We start from the raw sequence: 19,446 nt of genomic DNA on the forward strand, positions 1-19,446 counted from the left end.
CTATATCAGTGGTTCTCAAAATTGCTGTTTTAAGGGAATCCTGAAGTTGCTAAACTAAAATATGGGGAAATAAAAAAATAGGAACATTAGTAAAAAAAAAATATGATAAGTGATGACTATTACACTACAATTAATAATATTACATTTTGATATCTTCGTCTGTCTATGGAATCACTTGATCACTCTTTTGGAACTCTTATGCTCAACTGTGCACAGTTTGAGAACCACCGATCTTTCTAATTATGCTAATCTACATTGATATTTTGTCAGAAACACACTATTCCACGGGTACCGATCGGTTCAGAATATTATTATACCATCATATCATTTTTAACTATCAAACTGTACTCATTTCTTCGGGTTTTTCGTACTGTGTAAAAAAAAATATAAAATAATAATCATAAATTAATTACGATGTACAGATTATTGTTGTTTGTAGTTTTCTATAATGTGTTTTGTATCACCACTGAAAAAGTCGAAACTAACGTCTATCGGTAATATTTATAACAATATTTTTTATTATAATATTAAATGAATCAGTTTATTTCGTTTAGAACATAGAACCGCACCAATAAAGTACCTAAAAAGCACTCAAGTAAAAAAGAGTTTTATTTTTTTAGCATACCATTAGTTAGACGAAAATCACCGTTGGAGATGTTAATTAAAGATCCCCAGTACACGAGGAAATTGAATATTCAAAAAACTCACCCGACGAATGAAAATATCACACTATACAAATATTTAGACGTAAGTGTTACTACGCATTGTTACGAAACAAATTAAAGTGCAATATTTAATACAGAATAATGTAAAAATGAAATAATTTCTGAAGTTGCGTTAAAAATATAAATCGGAGAATATAAATAAAATTGTTTTCTTAATTACTTTTGAACTGCATTAATTGTTTTAATATAAAGATGATGTTGGCAAACCTAAATTAAAAATGTAAATAGCTTGCGCTATAATACAGTTTACTATAATTTCGAAATCTTAAATTATTTTTGTGATATTATTATAGTTTTATAAAATAATTCTTTGAAAAATACTTTACAACGAATAAAATTACAAAAAGATTTTATAATGTCCAAACAATTATTGCTTCTTATTCGTCGGTAAAATAATATTATCGAATAGTAATATTTTTTAGTATTATAAGAAGAATACGAACAAGTCTAATTATATTACTATACAAATTAGTATAATAGTATGCAAAATGTGTCTTCATCATTAACTATATCATAATATTAGCTTATTTTCAAAAATTGAAATATGTTATGAATCTTTACATGTGTACATTATAATAATATATTGTAATTATTTATGATTCATTTGTTTAATTCTGATGTCATAGCATAAAACGTTGAAAATTCAAAAGTTTTTTTTTTTTGACTGCTGCTAAAAAAAAAAATATATTCGGATTAAATTTTGATTGATTAGAGTGAATACTATGCAAACATATTAGTGGGCAAGCCGGGACAGCAATTCACTATGATTTTTGACACTACATGGGGCGACATGTGGTTACCGTCAAAACTATGTTCAAGAAAAATGTATCCGATTTGCTGTAAGTCCTCAATACTTGATTCATATAATATTATTTAATAAGTAATATTTTAAATCTACTTATAATAATGTTTTGGTGTTCTTTTTATACAATATTATGTTTCTCAAAGTCGCTAAACACTTGTATGATCCGGATGTTTCGTCGTCTCACAAGTATATCGATCCAGCGCCGTTTAATGTGGACGGATTAGTAGGAAATTTAACATGCGACACCGTTGTGGTAAGAAGTTATGATTAAGACATATTAAAATAATTATGAATGTATGATGGAATACCCAATGCCATATTGCTTCCAAGTCATAATACCTGTGTCATTATGCTGAATAATAATGCGTAACAGAAATTAAATATTATGTGGAAGTTAAAAAGTATAATAAATATTATAACAAATTAATTAATGAACGGATGACCATATTATTTTATTTTACGATTTTTCCACTCGCCACGCCCCAAATCACCTTGAAATTATGATAAATTGCGTTGTTTAAACTCGATAGCTTAAAGTGTTTGGACTGTCAATATTATTCTTTATTTTATCGTAAATTGATTAATAAACCTTGGTGGTCGAAGTGTCACCGTGAAAATTATTAGGTAGGTAATTATTTAGGTGCATGACCTAAAGTTAAATCCCTAAACCTCGTCAAAATCTGATTGTACCATAATATGCGATAGCTTAGGTATTTTAATAGAAATTAACTACATCTCCGTTCTCCAAAGTCTGCACATTTAGTACGAGCAAGACAAGTATGAAGATGAAGAAAAAAATATTATTATTTAGTTCAAACTTGGTAAATTATCTTTCACTAGTTGAGTTTGAATTTTTGAATTTTTTAGATACAGCGTGGAGTGATGAATTATGTATTGGTTAGGTTAGGTTAGGTAATGTTTTTTTTTCTGTCACTTCCTTTTTGAGCAGTAAAAAGTATTTTATTTTAAACATTAATTGCGATTTATGGTAGATAATTGGAAATAATAATATAGATTATAACTTGGAAGAAATGAACAAAATAATTCCCGGTTCTTTTCAAAATTATTTACAAAACAAATTTAATTAAAAACGTTCTATAAAACCTATAAAGTTTCTTTGATGTGATTCAAAAATAAAAAAATTTAAAACCTGAACTATTTCATCTAATGTTTTTTTCTAGCATATCGTATGCATGATTACAATTTCCAAATATATTTTGAAATATTTGAGATATTCTCAGATTATTTTTCGTTTTTTTTTTTTTTAATGTATGTATACGATAATATACGATATGATACGATTTTCGTTTTGTAAAAAGAACTTGTGAATTTAAAACAGGATTTTTATTTTTTTAGAAATAATAAACAAGTTTGGAATAAAGCCACACATTTTTTTTCGTTTTTGTAAGTTAATATTTTTACGACATATTTGTGCTAAAATAAGCGCTGTAAGTTATTTTCATACTATTCAAAAATGATTCATCATAGAAACTTAAATATTCAGCACTTTTACTTAAATTGTAATTTTCAATACAAAATATTCTTTTTTCTTAATATTCAGACTAATTTGAAATGTTCGAATATTTTTAGTTTTTTATGTATTGAATACCATTTTAAGGCTGGATACTGGATACACAATTTAAATATGTAATACGAGATTCCTAGTACAATTTTCTGACAGGAACGAAAATCTCATAAACACATATTACGTATTCACAATTTTTTGTATACACATAATATAACAAAGTACATCTTCTTACCAAATCGGAGATTATCATTAATTATCATCATCTTTCGACTTTTGTTTTTATTATTATTCAATATACGTTTTCGAAGGGCTTATAACCGTTCATCAACAAATTAATTAATATTTGCATTAAAAAATTTAATTTTTCTAAAATATTTCGATTAATTTTGCATATTGTAAAACAGACCTATGTAATTACATTATTATCATTCTGTGGTTACTCGGTATTGAATCAAAAGTTATTAATAATGATCGATGAGATCTTATGATAAATATAGAATTGTATTTTAAAATGTTCATACAAATGGATGCTGACAACCGATTGCACTCACAGACGTTTTTCATAACCAATTATTTATCATAGAATTTACTCAATTATGGTGTAAAAAACTCCTTCTTTTCAGCAGAGTGACTTTCTCTGATTTTTCATTTTCATTTTATTTTTCTCAATAATTAAATAAACTAAATGTTTATTTGATTGATTCCGGCTTTTGGAGATTTTTTCATGATTCATGGCACTATTAATTTATCGTTAAGTTAGTAATGTTTAAATATTAATAATACGATGTATTTAAAACTATAATAGTTTTGAGACTAAAATTATTTTATATAGGTACATCAATAAATTATAATAATATTATGTTAGTAATAATTTATTCGTCAGTTCTATGCTTTTATAATGTATTGCTTTATCTAGGATGGATAATGTTTAGGAATTAATCAGATTTCTAACGCATTAGTTAAATTATAATTTATAAATATAATAATTGGAACGCTTTAAATAGTTTCGAGTGTAGTAATAATATTATTATTAATTATACCTATTACAGTATTATTATTATTTATTTATGATACAGCTCATTACTATTTTTCGAAGTTTCCGAATACCTATAGGGTGACAATTAGGGTTTAATTTTCAATTAATATAGATATTATATTTTTTTAGATGGGTCATTTAAATGTAAGTGATTTAATATTTGCTTCAATCAGTGAGATACCGAGCGTTCCGCAATATCAAATGATGCACGCCGATGGGTTAATTGGTTTAGGATACAACACCTTAGCTAGAACGACAACCCAACCATTTTTTTATAAGTTACTGGAGGATAAAAAAATTTTGAAACCAATCTTCTCAGTATATATGAATCGGTAAGAAACAAATTGTGTTTGATATAAATTTAAATACGCAAGATACATAGCAATAATATAGTGGAAAAAGATTTTACAAAATATGAGTGTGAGTAACAACAAAAATATTATAAGTTATAACTCATTGTTGTGCTAATTTAGAAATTTAAATGCATGTAAGTAGTTGGCATAATTTTGAGTGGATGTAATCGAAAATTTAAAACAAGTAGGTGTACTGATTGCGACATTAGAATTCTGAATTTGAATGCAGCAGGGCAAGGAACAAAATTCTGAAAGTAAATGTGGTGTGTTTGCAAATTTCGATTGAATTATTTTGAGCCTTCGTTTTGTGCAGTCTTTCACTGGGGTGGTTTTGAAGCTGGCGAGAAACGATAATGAAGTCAGGGTTTTCGGAGATTATAGCCTTGTTATCAGCGCAGTCGGCACCCAACTTCTGTAGCGTGATGGGTTGATCAAAAGTATAGATATTATGGAGTAAAGGGATAGAATAGCACCATGAGCAACACAAGCGGAGATTTTGGATATACTCAGTGCTTGGAAAGTTCATGTTAAAAAGTAATTAGTTCACGTCCATGTTCATATTGTTATAAGGAACTGAATAGTTTCTCGTTCCTGACTTCAACATACGAACTTTAGGTCCTTTCGTTTCTAAATAAAGAACGTTTTTAGCTCCTCAATAGTTTGATAATTGATTGTTTGAATATAATTATTGCAGTGATATATTGTTTAATTATGTAGTTTTTTTGTTTTTAAAATGTTTGATTATTGTTTATTTCATAAAAGTTACTGATAAAAAAAACCATTATTGACTCACCATTTAGTAAAATTTGTCAGTATTATTGTTCATTGCCGTATTTAGGTTTAAATACATCATTAAAATCAAAATACAAATCATAAAAAGGTTTGCTCTAAAAATTGTTTAAATTCCCTATGTCATAAGAATAAATAAGCAATTAATATCTTTCAAGTTCCTCTAAAAAGTGAATGAAAGTCCAATATGTTTCTTCACAAGAAAAAGAAACTACGTATTAGTTAAATGCATGAAAAATCATTCCAAATCTTTTTTTCCAAGTATTGGATATTTTAGAGTCTTTGCTGAAACGATTACTATACTAAAATATCCATCAGAAATATAAGATTTATTGAAATTAGACTGAATGCAAACACTTTTTTTTAGTTTGAACAAGAGCCCGTGGTGCAATACCCTGTAAAATGCAATATGCATATGATATATTAAGGAATCGACATGTGCAATAAGATATTTTTTTAAGTGCATAAGAAATTGCATCTAAAACTCCTTGCACTTGGTGTATTGTTGAGTGGTTTGACAGAATCCGAATTAAGAGTCGGGAAGCATGGAATTTTCAGTTAAGCTTGGTAGAATTTATTAGAGTAGAGAGTACCTAAATAAGCCTTGGTAGATTTGTTTATATTTACTTGGTATGAATAGAAAAAATAATAATGTATTATAGTATGTAATATTATATTGAACCCATTGAATGCGAGTTTATATTTCCTAACATAATAAAATATGTTTAAGTTTTATAAAATAGTTGATAAAAGTTTTAATTTAAATATTGTTTTAGTACCATGATTTACATTGAGATTTGGTGAATAATATTGTAAATCAATTGATGTTGTGTAATATTAATAGGTTATTAATATATGTACACATTGTGAGTATGTTCCACATTATTACATTATTTTCGTATGGCATTGCCCTTTGAAGTCGAAAATTCAGTTAGAGCCACAAACAGGCATAAATCACTAACGATTTTTCTCTTGTATATTCATTGCCAGAGGCTAGTTGGACAATTTCTCCAAGAAAATTATAATAGATCAGTTGTATAATAATATATGCATTAGAAATATGAATACATTGATATAAATAGTATGAAGATTAAAATATAAAAACGTATAAATACTAAATAAAACTTTAAGAAAATATTACTTTATAAAAAATAAAATATATTAATATTCAAGCAGTTCACAAAATGTAATTGCACATAAATAGGGCGATTCCCCGAACACGCACACCTCGGATATTGCTTTTAATAATACATTTATTCTAATTTTGTCTTTCAAAATGTTCAAAGGTATGTTATTAAAAATCATATCTCTTAATACTTTTTTTTTGTTCAAAATTAAATTTACACACATCAACGTTCAACATATTTATTAAAAAAAAAATCATCTGCTTAAGAATAATTTACTTTAAAAAGGACAGTTCTCATTAGAAAAGTAAATTATGTACTGAAACAGGAAATTCATTTCTTAAATGGAATGCAAATGGAACGCATACTTCTATTTCTAAAAATATTTGATTTTATTTGTGAATATGCTTGAAAATTCTAAAAATCAGAATTTCATTGAACGTATAACTAAAGAAGAATATAGGTGGTGAGCATGTCTGGTAAACCACTATTTCTATATTTATTATTCATAATGTAAAGCTTCAATAGATGTTAGTTACCTATGAATTATAGAATATGCTAACACTTATCAAATATGAATAATGTAAAGCTATAATAATATGTGTCCGGAAAATACAAATTAAATTGTAGAAAAAAGTGATAATAATTGCAGATATGAGTTGTTTCTGAATCAGTAACCTTTTGAATAAAAAATGTAGCTATCAAACTCTAGTATTAATATATTTTATACTTTATACAATTATAATTGTATTTCAACAGGGACGCGAATACAAATAAAGGAGGAATAATATTTCTTGGTGGAATCGAACCAAAACACATTAAAGGTGAAATAACCTATGTACCTGTAACAACAAAAAAATACTGGCAAATTCAAATGAATCAGTAAGTAATTCTACTCAATAAAAAAAAATCAGCTTTTACAGGACTCAGACAAATCGTATATTTATTTTTTATTTTTTTATTCATATTATTCGTACATTGTATACACAATACACACATCAAACACAATACAATAAATTCAACATCATACTGGTTTAAAGCCACAGATATTATATACACTGTTCAACTATTTTTTTTCCTGTAAGTGATGAAGAATTAGATGCCTTTTCAAAAATATCGAATGAATGTAAATCGAAATTCAAAACAAGTAGTTTTTGTGTTATTAAACTTAGTGTACTTATGACAATAGGTTTGGAAAATATGGAGACTACTACAATGGTTTAAAAATGTTAGTAACTATTATAAACATACAACTTAAAAAAAATTAATAAGTGATAAAATGTTCCTTATAACTTATTGTTCATTGAAATTAAGAAAAAATGAGCTTAAATCCACAATCATTGTTTTACGAGAGTCTGAATTTCAATTTTAACAAAATAAGTGAAAATCACGAAAATGTGCGAATTATCTTAAGTTAGAAATTCATAAAAAAATTTCTTTTAAAATAACAGATTTGAGACTTGTATACATGATTCCTCCCAAGTTTTTTTACTTCTATTGAAAAAAAATGTCATCTAGAAAGTCAATTTAATTGTCATGAGAGTTTGAAGTTCAAGTTTTGTAACACTGGTAACCCGCCGATACCTCGTTTAACGATTTTCTTATTTTGTTGCAATTAAAAAAATTAACAACTTTATTTACTTAAAATTCACAAAAAACATTTATTTTATCATTTCCTATACTTGAAAAATGTTCAAAATATTTTGACTCATTTTCAGCTGTTCACTGACATTTTCAGCTTTTTTTTCAATTTTTTTGTTCTGTGAAAAAAATGTTATTTGCTGGGACAAAGAGCTTGAACATTTTATATAAGTTTCTTGATATATTGTTACAACAACAGTTAAAAAATAATAAAAAATCATTGGCACTGTTTTTTGTATGTTCAAATTTGGTCGAAGTTACATATATAATAACCAAGAACAATGATTTATGTTATTTTGTTAAACATTTTATTCATCGGTACTTTTAGGTGATATTATTATATTTAATATACAGAATGATATTTAAAATGAAATTGTTTTGGCAAAAATTAATTTAACCTACTGGAGTACTAATGCCTAGTAATAAAATTAATTACTTAAATCACAATAATATAAACAAATATACTAAGTAATAATATAGGTTGACAGCCCGTTTTTGCTCAGAATTGTTTTTCGTGTACAATGGTGTATCAGTAAATTTGACACCATCCATAATAGTGACCCACTTGTAACCTACTGTGCAACAGCACGACATCTACTTACCCGCATTTTTTAATTGAATACCTAGTCTATGATTATAATCATATTATAACATTATATAATTTTAATGTTGTAAATAAATTTAGGTTTTCAATACAGCAAAACAAAACAAATTCAGAGAAATTTTGTGGTAATCAAGGATGCCAAGTGATATTGGATACGAGCTCGAACTCAATCGGAGTGCCTAACGAATACGTACTAAAAATAAACAATATAATAGAAGCTACTAAGTATTTATACAACAGATACGAGGTAATTATAATTAAAAATTTCATTTTTGGGGAGTCGTCTATAATCCCTATAGTTAACGTTTCGTTTATTTAGTGCTGATCCGTTTTCGATGAGATGCTAACATATTCATAAAACAAAGACATTGAGATTAGAATTCCTCTTAACCAATTATATTTACTCATATCACATTACTCGTGGATAAGACGAAACGCTTCCCTGATAAAAACATGAAAATAATATAATACTTGGCATGTTTTGAATATAAATAAAACTGGATTGCAAACAGATATTATTGTGTACCAAAACATGCCTTTATTTTGTCCGCGATACTGATACTACTCTAATGATAAAAAATTGTATACTATCTTTAAATATGTTTTGATTTCTTGCATAGTATAATAATATAAACTTATAATTTATTATATACGGGATAATTTCTAAATCATGCTCACAATATTTCTGTGCTTAATTTATGCATAATATATTAACATTACTATTTTAAAATACACATTATAATACACAAGACATTTTTTAATTATTGGAATATTTTGTACAACTATATTTTCAACCTGTGATAATACAAACTTCTGTTTTTTTTTTTCAAATAATTTCTTAATAATTTATTTTTATTTTTAATAGTTAAACAAATATTTTTTTTGAGAATTTTGATATACTTTAATCAAAATTCAAAATAGTAGTTTTTGAGTTATATAACGTTGTGTACTCAGGGTAATATGTCTTAAGTAATATTTTAAGTACCTATATAATAAGCTTAGACAGTCTGAAAAAACTATTGACTTATCAATATAAATAATTTGTAAAAATGATCCAAGTTTAATAAATACTACATTTAATCTACATTTAGTATTCATTTTTTTAAAAACCGTTTTCAAGGGTTACAACCCTTAGTATAAATAATTTAACGACCCAGAAACTACTCATTAGAATTTCGATTTAGATACCTCAACATTTTCGAAGAAATCGGAAAAATTTGGTCTTCAGATATAAGTACCAGTAGAATTCCGACTATCCGGACTAATTAATGTCAAGGGTGGCCCGGATAAGCAAATATACAGATGATTTGGCATATGACATATCGAATGTTATGTGTATGTAATATAGTTTTTAATTTTTAAAAATTAACAAATCATTTTAGTATTATATTTAAATGAAAACGAAACGGCGAAATACGATTACGATTAATCACGATTCACGAGTCATCAAAAGACCAATCTTTTTTTTCGTCCGGTTAATTTTACGTCCGGTTGATTGGCGTTCGGATAATCGAAGTTCTACTATAATTAAAAATTCTAAAAATCAGAATCTAAATGTATGTACTATTTAAAGGACAAAAATGGGAAAGAGCATGCTTGATAAATCACACTGTATCCTAGAATTAAACCTCCACTAAATTTGATTTTATGATCCCAACATCTTAAAACTTAAAATAAATAATAAATAGGTAAATTAAAAAGCTGTAAAGTAATCCTAAAGAAAAAAATAACAACTAAATGACCAATTAAAACAGTTTTTAGAATTATTACCCTATTAATTGATCAATTTTCATTAACTATCAATCTGTGATGGATCATTTATAAAAGCAACAAAGCACTTTAAGCCGAAAAACCCGATATTGTTCGTGGCGTTTGTTTAATACGTCATGTAAATGTTACTAATAACGATAGGCGTTGTACGCACACTAGTACATTTTGTATACAAAATTGACAATATTGACAAAACTTTAAAGTCTTGACCACATTAACTTATTTGATATAAATGATCATACATACTTATATTTAAAGGTACCGTGTTCAAAAGTGAACAAGTTGCCAAAAATCACTATCAACATAGGTTCTCGAGATTTTCGTATTAGTGGAAGACATTACATCCAAAAAGTAAGTAAAATACACATAATATAACAATCTTTAATGTTTCGACCAGATTTAAAAAAAAATTTAAATGCCATACTGTTTAGATGGAGAATGAAAACGGAACTGTTTGCATATCGGCGTTTTGTGACTCCGGATTATCCGATGGACTTTGGTCATTAGGGGGTGGATTTTTGTCAAGTGTTTACACTACGTTTGATTTGGAAAACAATAGAGTCGGAATTGCTAATTTAGGATAGAAAGAACACAATTTTTAAACATCAAAATGGCATGAACCATAGTCACAACTATGTAGGTGCCTATATATTACATACCTTTATTTGAATTGTATTTCATATTAGCACATTAATATTGAATATCTAGTACCAAACATATTGATTGTAAGATAAATTTTACATTTAATTATACATTTATAAATAAACAGTTAATATAAGATATTATTATTTTTTGAACTTGGTGAACTCGAAATAAATTCATATAGCACAAAATAATATGCTCCTTGGCGATTGATAGTAACAACTTTCAAAAGAAATTGTTAATATTGTATATTATATTGTCTGGTGAAGACGTACAAAATAATGTAAAATGTAAATAATTCCCAGTCAAATTTTAAATAATTATATCCGGAAAATATCTGAAGTTTATCTATGTTGAATGTAAACGTATCGATTATAATTTGACATGAATATTAAAGTACTTCATTCGCATAAACGAAACAATATTGTTTCATTAATATTAATTATTCACAGCTGAATTTTTTATTTTCAAACGATTTTAATTTAGTGTTAGAAATAATCTACAAGGCCAATCAAATAAAATGTATGTCATAAAAAAACGAATTCATTTTTATTCAATTTCAGTTTAGTAACTTTTAATCATGTTATGCATCGGTACAACTTGAAACCCATGCTCACACACACATAGAACGCGTACACTTTATTATACATCAACACTTTACGATTGATAAATATACAAGACGGATAGAAGCGAGGTAGTTGAATCTTGAAGTAACGGGATAATGGTGCGAATAGCGAAAACACCCGCTTTTTTGGAGTCATAAACAGTCTAAACTTTTTACACACGTTATATAATATTATCTTATATTTAAATGCACGTTGTAGACGATGCTAGGGAAATTTAAGATTGGCGACATCTGGGTACACCATCTGCTTCGGTGACTTTTTAATATTTGCTTTATATTATTATACCCATTTTGAAATTGTTCTGTTGAGCAGGTACCAATATAATATATTCAACGATCACTCGATAACTTGATTTGAAAAAAACAAGTGTAATTGTAAGCGCATTATTATAATATCCCGAATTCTTCGGTAAAAACAAAGCAGTTGCTATTATTATCAGTATAATTTTACTATAATTTTTTCGATGATCCGAGCAGAATCCAGATATACATATTGTATATTTCATACTGGCAATAACGGTTTGATTTAAAATGGGTCTGATTTCGTCGTTTATGGAAATATCGATAGATTGTACATAATTTAGTATTCAAAACAAACTTTTCAAAAGAAAATTACTTAGGACAAGTAAGAATAATGTCGTATAACGATAATTCAAACTTGAAAACTTATTCTAATTTATAATATTTGACCCGAGAAAAAGCTTTTTGTGTGAACAAACGTTTATTTTCATTTATTTTATACGTGTACTACACTTTTGTGAAACTTTTTTTTTATTAGTTTGACCTGTTTAGACGTAAAAAAAAAGAATGCCACAATCACTTATTACAACAACAACAAATGTTCGCGGAATACATAAATATATATTTTTTCATCCGTGCAAAACAAAAAAAAATTGTGAGGTATTTACGTTCCCCTTTTTCCGAGAAAAACGGATGGTTGTTTCTCATCCGGCACAATATTAGCTCGTTCGTAACAAAATTAATTCACGTAATTTTACTTAAGCATAGAATTGTATTATTGAATTTTAGATACGTGAGGGTCGTTTAGTATCTTGACCATCGGAACATTTGAAAAGTTATTAATTATATTTCATATTTCTTGACCATGCAGCTAATAAGGACATCATTATGATGCATTTATTTTATATTCCTCTGATTTTCACAGCGTCTGTATAAACAAAACGTATTTTTAAAGTTGATTAAAACATAAAGAGTTTTTTTGAATAAATAGTTCAGTGACTGTAAAATGAAAAGATGATAATTAATATTAAATATTTTGTATAAAACCAAAACTTAAATAAAGGTCGTGCCGTGAGCAATAAATTATTTATAATACTTGTGACGAAAATAGTAGACAATCGAACAAAATGGCAATAGTTACTTTTTAATACAGTTAGGTTAGGTTCGATTAAACATTGTGTTGCATGTATTATTATTCAATATGTGGACCATATTTTTTTCATTAATTTGTTTTTACTAGCTACTACTATAAACTACTATAGCTCCACAACTAAAGTAGTACCAAGAGATGCACACAGTTTGCCACAAATAAAATACATGAACATAATATAGGTAGATAGTAATGAAGTAGTATAATAGGTAAGTACAAATATTTAGATAAAGTGATTTAACGTGGATAAGAATATACAATTTTGAATCTTATCATGTTATTAGCTTATAAATTGAAATAAAACAATAACAATATTGATGGGAAGATGTGCAAATATACAGATAATTTTAATTGACCTTTATTTATTAAAGTCGTTGACGAGGACACGAGGGGCTTTATGATAGCAGTGAACTCGGAGATAAAAGAAGAAAGAATGTTTCAATGTACGAAGAAAAGTGGTGATAATGAGAACCATATTAGACTACGTATCTCTACCACAATCATTGGAAAAAACGACCAAATCATTCGTACTACATAAAAATATTGGTTATGAGAGTATCACCTAGATATAACGACGAAATAAATATATGTGATATGCATACCGAAATGTACCTAAGTGCCAGTATCCATATTTTATCAATTTTATAGTAATTATTACACTGGAAACACATAAACACCAAACGAAAAAAACCAAAAAAATATCGGTTAACTCATCATGCTTACACGCCCAATATATTACGGCACCTTTTACAATTAATTAGGTACGCGACAGGAGGTCGGTAGTCAGACACCACTGTTGATCTGCATGTTGTGCGAATGAGTTGCCAAAATAGGGTTTTGTTACTTTTTTTATTGTTGTTGTGTTGGATTCCGACTTTTCTCCTAACAGTAAATGTTACAATAAATGGCGAAGTACTTGTATAATACTTTAATAATTTAACTTATAAAGTATTACAGTCGAGTTTTGATAGATCGAATTTTTTTAAAAATTATTTTTAAATTGAGTTTGAAGTATGTAACTAGAATTTTTTTTTATTCTTCTCAATATCCGAGTTATCGTGACTCGGCTATATTATTTTTGACGCCCCATTTCCAAAATACGTACACATACTTTAGGATAATATTCAATGTTCGTATACCTACAATGGTTACACGCTCGAATGACATGCGGTATAATAACTATTGGAATCCAATTCGATATCGCATACACTGCGTATCACACGGTGGCTACACTCAAACAATACATTCATAATATGACGTCTACAACATCGGACTGTCTAGTTTTCGTTGAAAATAATCATAACCATTAGAATTCATATTGACAATATTCAACCATGCGGTATTATATAATATAGATACCTACACTGGCCACGACTACCGGTGTTATATAATTAAATATGACGGCCAGTCGAGCGCACTATCGGCGACTAACTATAATCAGTATATGATATTATGCGAACAGTTATTCAACACTGCGATTTTAATAACCAACAAGTCCGGAAACGATGTCACCGTAGTTCGGTTCTGTTGCCGACGAATCAGTGTTGCAGTATTTCAGTTGCACTGATTTAACAGTTCTGATGTGTAGGGATGAAGTCAGCAATACCCTGGTGGCTAGGCATCTGCATAATGCTAAATCGATTTACCAAACAAGTTCATTATTTCTCACCCCTCCCCCCACCCTATTTGCTGTTAATTAACTAGTTCAAAATCTGATCGTTGGAGTATTTAAATATACTTGAAGACCACTTTTTCGAATCCTTGATTTTTAGTACCGCAACTTAAAGAATGTCCTAGTGTGGCGACACTTAATTTAGTTTTCAAATGAGAACGAGGTTTTTTTACTGTAAATTATTTAGTGGATAGTATTTTTCAAAATGTTGACATAAGTAAGAATCTTTTAAATTTAAGCTAGAACTAGTAGTTTCTCAGTTTTAAAGTGTGAATTCAAACAATAATTGTTCTTAAAAATGGATTTATAAAAATATAAAATATAAGTGCCCTTGGATCTACAATTACTTTCTATTAAGTATTATATTTTACTTAGACAATTTTGACAAATTATTATTTATTAATGTCTATAGATTAATATTAATCACTTTAATTTTTAACTCTTTACCGCAGACTTAGGTATACGTTGGAACTTTAATAATATCTCAAAAACTAGTCGTTTGATTTGGATTTTGATACGTCAAAATGTTGATACCTAAAAATAATTCTCTAAATATTTTATATTACAAGGTGGAAGAGAGTACCGTTTTAAAAACTCAAGTTTGTAATTTGTATATCTACAGGACATCTCTTAATAGTAGTACGAAGACCTCAAAATTCAAAAATATTGTATTTATATCTAAGTTTAAAAAAAGTATTAAATTAGGGTTTGAATAACTACATTATTGAAATGGAAAACGCTGGTTAGCGATTTTGGTAAATCATTCTTATAGAATATATACTAGCCATGACTGGTATCGTTTTCCAGTCAATCTCCCCGTATATGATCGCATAATATGATCGCAACACAATCGTGGAGTATTTAAACGTAAATAATCGTGCAACATGCGTGTTTATGTAAATATATAATAATGGGTTCGTCTTTTTATACTCGGATGTTTGGTGTGTCGTGTTTCAGAGTGTAAGTTTTAATAAAACAAATGTGTCTACACTTCACGAACAATATGCTTGAATGCCTTTTATTTCACATTTTCACTTTTATTTTTAATTTGTCAAATGTACCTACACTTCACTTAGTTATATTATGCATAACAATATTACTACTATCCATGTATATTTTAACAAAATATTATACTTGAGATAGACATTCTATCATCACGTCGTCTAAATCACGAAACACTTATTACAAAAATAAAAAAATACTGTGTAAGTTCTTCCTCAAGTATTGCTTACATTTGTAATTATTACTGTTTACAATCGAAGATTATTAAATGATTTAAAGGCTTTCGATGATTGGCGTTTTTTATTAAATTTTTTGAATCAAGTTTTTTTTTTACAAATTTATAAATGTATTTATTCTAATAACGTTTTGACAAAAACGAGACAAAAAATGTATGTTTCTGTGAAATCGCTCGTTATATATAATTTTTAAACGTATTTAATATTGTAACTTTAAATAATAACTGTTGTTCGAGTATAATAGAGCCAAAAGCATAAGTCCCTGCGCATAAATAAATATTAAATACTTTATAATTTTCTCGGCGCGTACATTGCGAATAATCTGATTACCTATTTGTTGTACACACCCACGTTCGGCTCGGATGTTATTATTAAATACCTACCTTACCTACCACGCACCGTACTATTTAGGCATGCCTAAAGACATCGTTAGTAAATATTATATACGCTGTAGATGCGCGAGTTTAAACACGAAATAAAATAAATTATGATAAATAGTATTCCGTTTGCATGTACGCATCGAAATCCATCCGAACGAATGCGTCGCATATTATTATACGATATATTTGTATAGAGAACGCATACAGAGTATAAGCCTACTCGTCATAAATCTTTCCCGTTAACTAACGTGCATTATGGCTATAAATAGAATACACATTTTTGTTGCATAGCTTTGCACCGCACCGTGTCCATATTTTTTCCTCAGCCTACCCACGTTACAATGTTATACCTACCGAAATGCCGGTGGTAAAATTATTGAATTTATCCGAGAACCGTCTCGACGTCAAAAAGAGTGCGCTCTACAACCTCGACAACTGCCGCTGATGAGAAGCTTCCTGCGGGCTTTTCACACAAGAGCACCGTCAAGATCTCAATAATCAAGATCACATGAGTTTAATACTCCTAGAGGTGTTTGCCAGACGATGGAGTGAAAAAAAATGTGATTCGCATCGATCTACCCACGTTGCGTATACCTACGACGATCTATGAACAACGCGAATAGGATGTTTAGAAGATTTGTCTTTCCACTTGACTCGCAGTAGTGACATTGAGTTCTTTTTTTTGATAAAACTAATTGTCACTCATGTAATACGCCTACTTTAGTTTTTGATCGAATGCTAATATACTGCTTTAATTATTTAAATCCTATGATCGTCGTAATGACACTGATAATTGACCTATAGCCTTCCACTTTGTTCAATGAACAACAATTCTATTCCAATATCCAAGTATGACAAATCTCAGGCCTAAACAGGAAAGATGAAACCATTAATTTAAAAGGCCTGAGAATTTTCCACACCTTCGTAACACCCGATCACCTCGTGGCTAGAACAGATCCTCACATATGTGAATCATGCGGCGTAGAGTTCACCATCGATCACATAATCGAGGAATGTTTAACGTACGCAAACTCAAAAATGAAACACTACATACCAATATATTATACCGGTTAAATGGAGCCCTATAATTTGCAGATCTTCTATCAAACATCAACTTCCTAAAGGACATCAGTGTGTATAATTAAGACTAAATTTTGATATTAAATTAAATGCATAATTAAGATCTAATGGACCAATAGCCGATGTTTTTTGTTCAATAAAAAAAAAAATTCTATTCCCTGATAATCTACTCACAGAAGACTCGTACGTTATTTTTTAATGACATGTAAATATTGAAATAGTTGAATTATGTCTATTATCGTTTTTGATGATTTTATATTTTAGGTTAGAAAAAATATTTATGTTTCAAATCTTCATGAGGTACTACTACCGTGATAAAATGATATAACAAACATATATACTCTAGCATTGAAAGTTCAATTATATTGTTTTCCAACTTATACAAAAACCAATTTTGTAATTTTTTTCTTAAAAAAACAGGTACCTAAAAAATTGAAATAAACATTTTTAACACAAAAAAGTATGTTGTATGTTACATAATGTAACGAAAAATGAATGTATTTAATTCGTTATTAGTTATAATTTATTGAAATTAAAATATAATTTTGACACCAATAATCAATCCACCTGATGCCACTCAAGACTTTCACTTGTTACAATAAATTATTTTTCAATAAAAATACTTTGAAGGATGTGGACCGTCCTACCACCGTTATTACAGTCTTGGTATAATCTCTGATCGAGCAGCTAATATACTTTGATTTAGATCCTTTGATCTTCGTAATGACACTAATTGACTATTAGGCTTTATTCCTTGTTTAATGGATAAAAATTCTATTCCGCGATGATATTATACGCGTAGTAGACTAATAGTGGTTTCAAAAGTTCGATAAATAATTCTTTTGAACGTTAAATTAACAATTTCCATAACTTAATTTATTGTACTGAGTGCAATTTTTTATTTCGTTTGATTTGTGGTATAAAACTTGTTCAATATAAACTTCTTTTGCCGCTGGCAAGATTCAATCTTTTTTTTTTAACTTTATCTATGCTCTTCGTTAAATAGATGAGTATAATTCTGTAAAAAAGTAGATTGAAACTAAGACTGCAGATTTCATATTTGATTTCAGTAGTAATTATTAATAATTGTAGGTTCATATCATAAACTATAAACATTAAACTTAGTAAATACTTACCAATATTTTTTTGTAATTTTTATTTTTGTAAAATCCGTTTATTAAATGAACATACTTTAACAATACATCGTTCGTTATTTTCATTTCTACCACTAAACGTATCCAGAGTACATAAACATAATTACAATAATAATAATATTATAAACAAAAGACTGACATTTAAAACAGTTTAAAAGAACAATGAATAAATGGCGTGATACTTAAAACAATTTAAAAGGTAGGTCATCTTATTTGTATTGATTATGTTTGAGTTATTTTTCGTTTCAATGAAACAAAGATTTTAATTTCTTTAAGTTTTAAATATTTTTTAAGTGTTTGTATTTTCTTTTTTTTATATTATATTTATTTATTTTATAACTTATATTCATAAATAATCAATAGGTATTATATTCGATACTTCAGTTGTACATTTAAGTTTTTCTTTAGCTATTTCAATAGCTGAATTATGCCAACCATCAATTGGAATGATTTTGTACTTTATGTAAGAAAAAATAATCATGACAAAACAAAATTTAATTTAATTACTAGAATGGAGATTTAATAATCAAGTAGTATGTTTTCACAACTTGTACATAAAAAAAGTTCCGAAAAATTACCTTTCAAAATAAAATAGGTTATGAAATGTTATAAATATGTTTTAATAAAAAAAACTACGTTACATTATTTGACTAAAAATAAATGTGGTGAATTCTTTATTAGTTACCTTTACATAAGCCACAATCAGAATATTGAAATTAAAACATAAAGTCGATGACAATAATAATCCACCTCATGTTACTCGATTTTTTGTAAAAAAACCTACGGTTAGTTTATTTCACGCATATAATATATTAAGTTATTTGTTTTATACAATTTTTTTTGTACTTATTAATTCGCTTGAATTGTCTGTATTATCCTCGTCATTCGTA

General features: G+C 27.8%; 1 protein-coding gene across 1 annotated transcript; it reads left to right on the forward strand.

Moving 5' to 3' along the window:
• Window positions 1-298: 298 nt before the first annotated feature.
• Window positions 299-11,148, forward strand: LOC111036109 (cathepsin D-like). The gene is made up of 9 exons (XM_022318010.1): window positions 299-494; window positions 621-747; window positions 1,438-1,564; window positions 1,674-1,783; window positions 4,224-4,426; window positions 7,120-7,242; window positions 8,687-8,852; window positions 10,634-10,726; window positions 10,807-11,148. Exons 1-9 carry the CDS (start codon window positions 415-417, stop codon window positions 10,957-10,959), a joined length of 1,182 nt encoding a protein of 393 aa, XP_022173702.1. The 5' UTR covers window positions 299-414; the 3' UTR covers window positions 10,960-11,148.
• Window positions 11,149-19,446: the final 8,298 nt, after the last annotated feature.

This window comes from Myzus persicae, unplaced genomic scaffold, assembly GCF_001856785.1.
Source record: "Myzus persicae strain clone G006 unplaced genomic scaffold, MPER_G0061.0, whole genome shotgun sequence".
Classification (NCBI taxonomy): Eukaryota; Metazoa; Arthropoda; class Insecta; order Hemiptera; family Aphididae; genus Myzus; species Myzus persicae.

Bases quoted from the DNA above. Each gene is read 5' to 3' on its own strand.
- LOC111036109 (XM_022318010.1), top strand. From the start codon at position 415: ATGTACAGATTATTGTTGTTTGTAGTTTTCTATAATGTGTTTTGTATC. The intron at 748-1,437 runs GTAAGTGTTACT...TTGATTGATTAG, and splicing joins CACTATACAAATATTTAGAC to AGTGAATACTATGCAAACAT. The intron at 8,853-10,633 runs GTAATTATAATT...TTATATTTAAAG, and splicing joins ATTTATACAACAGATACGAG to GTACCGTGTTCAAAAGTGAA.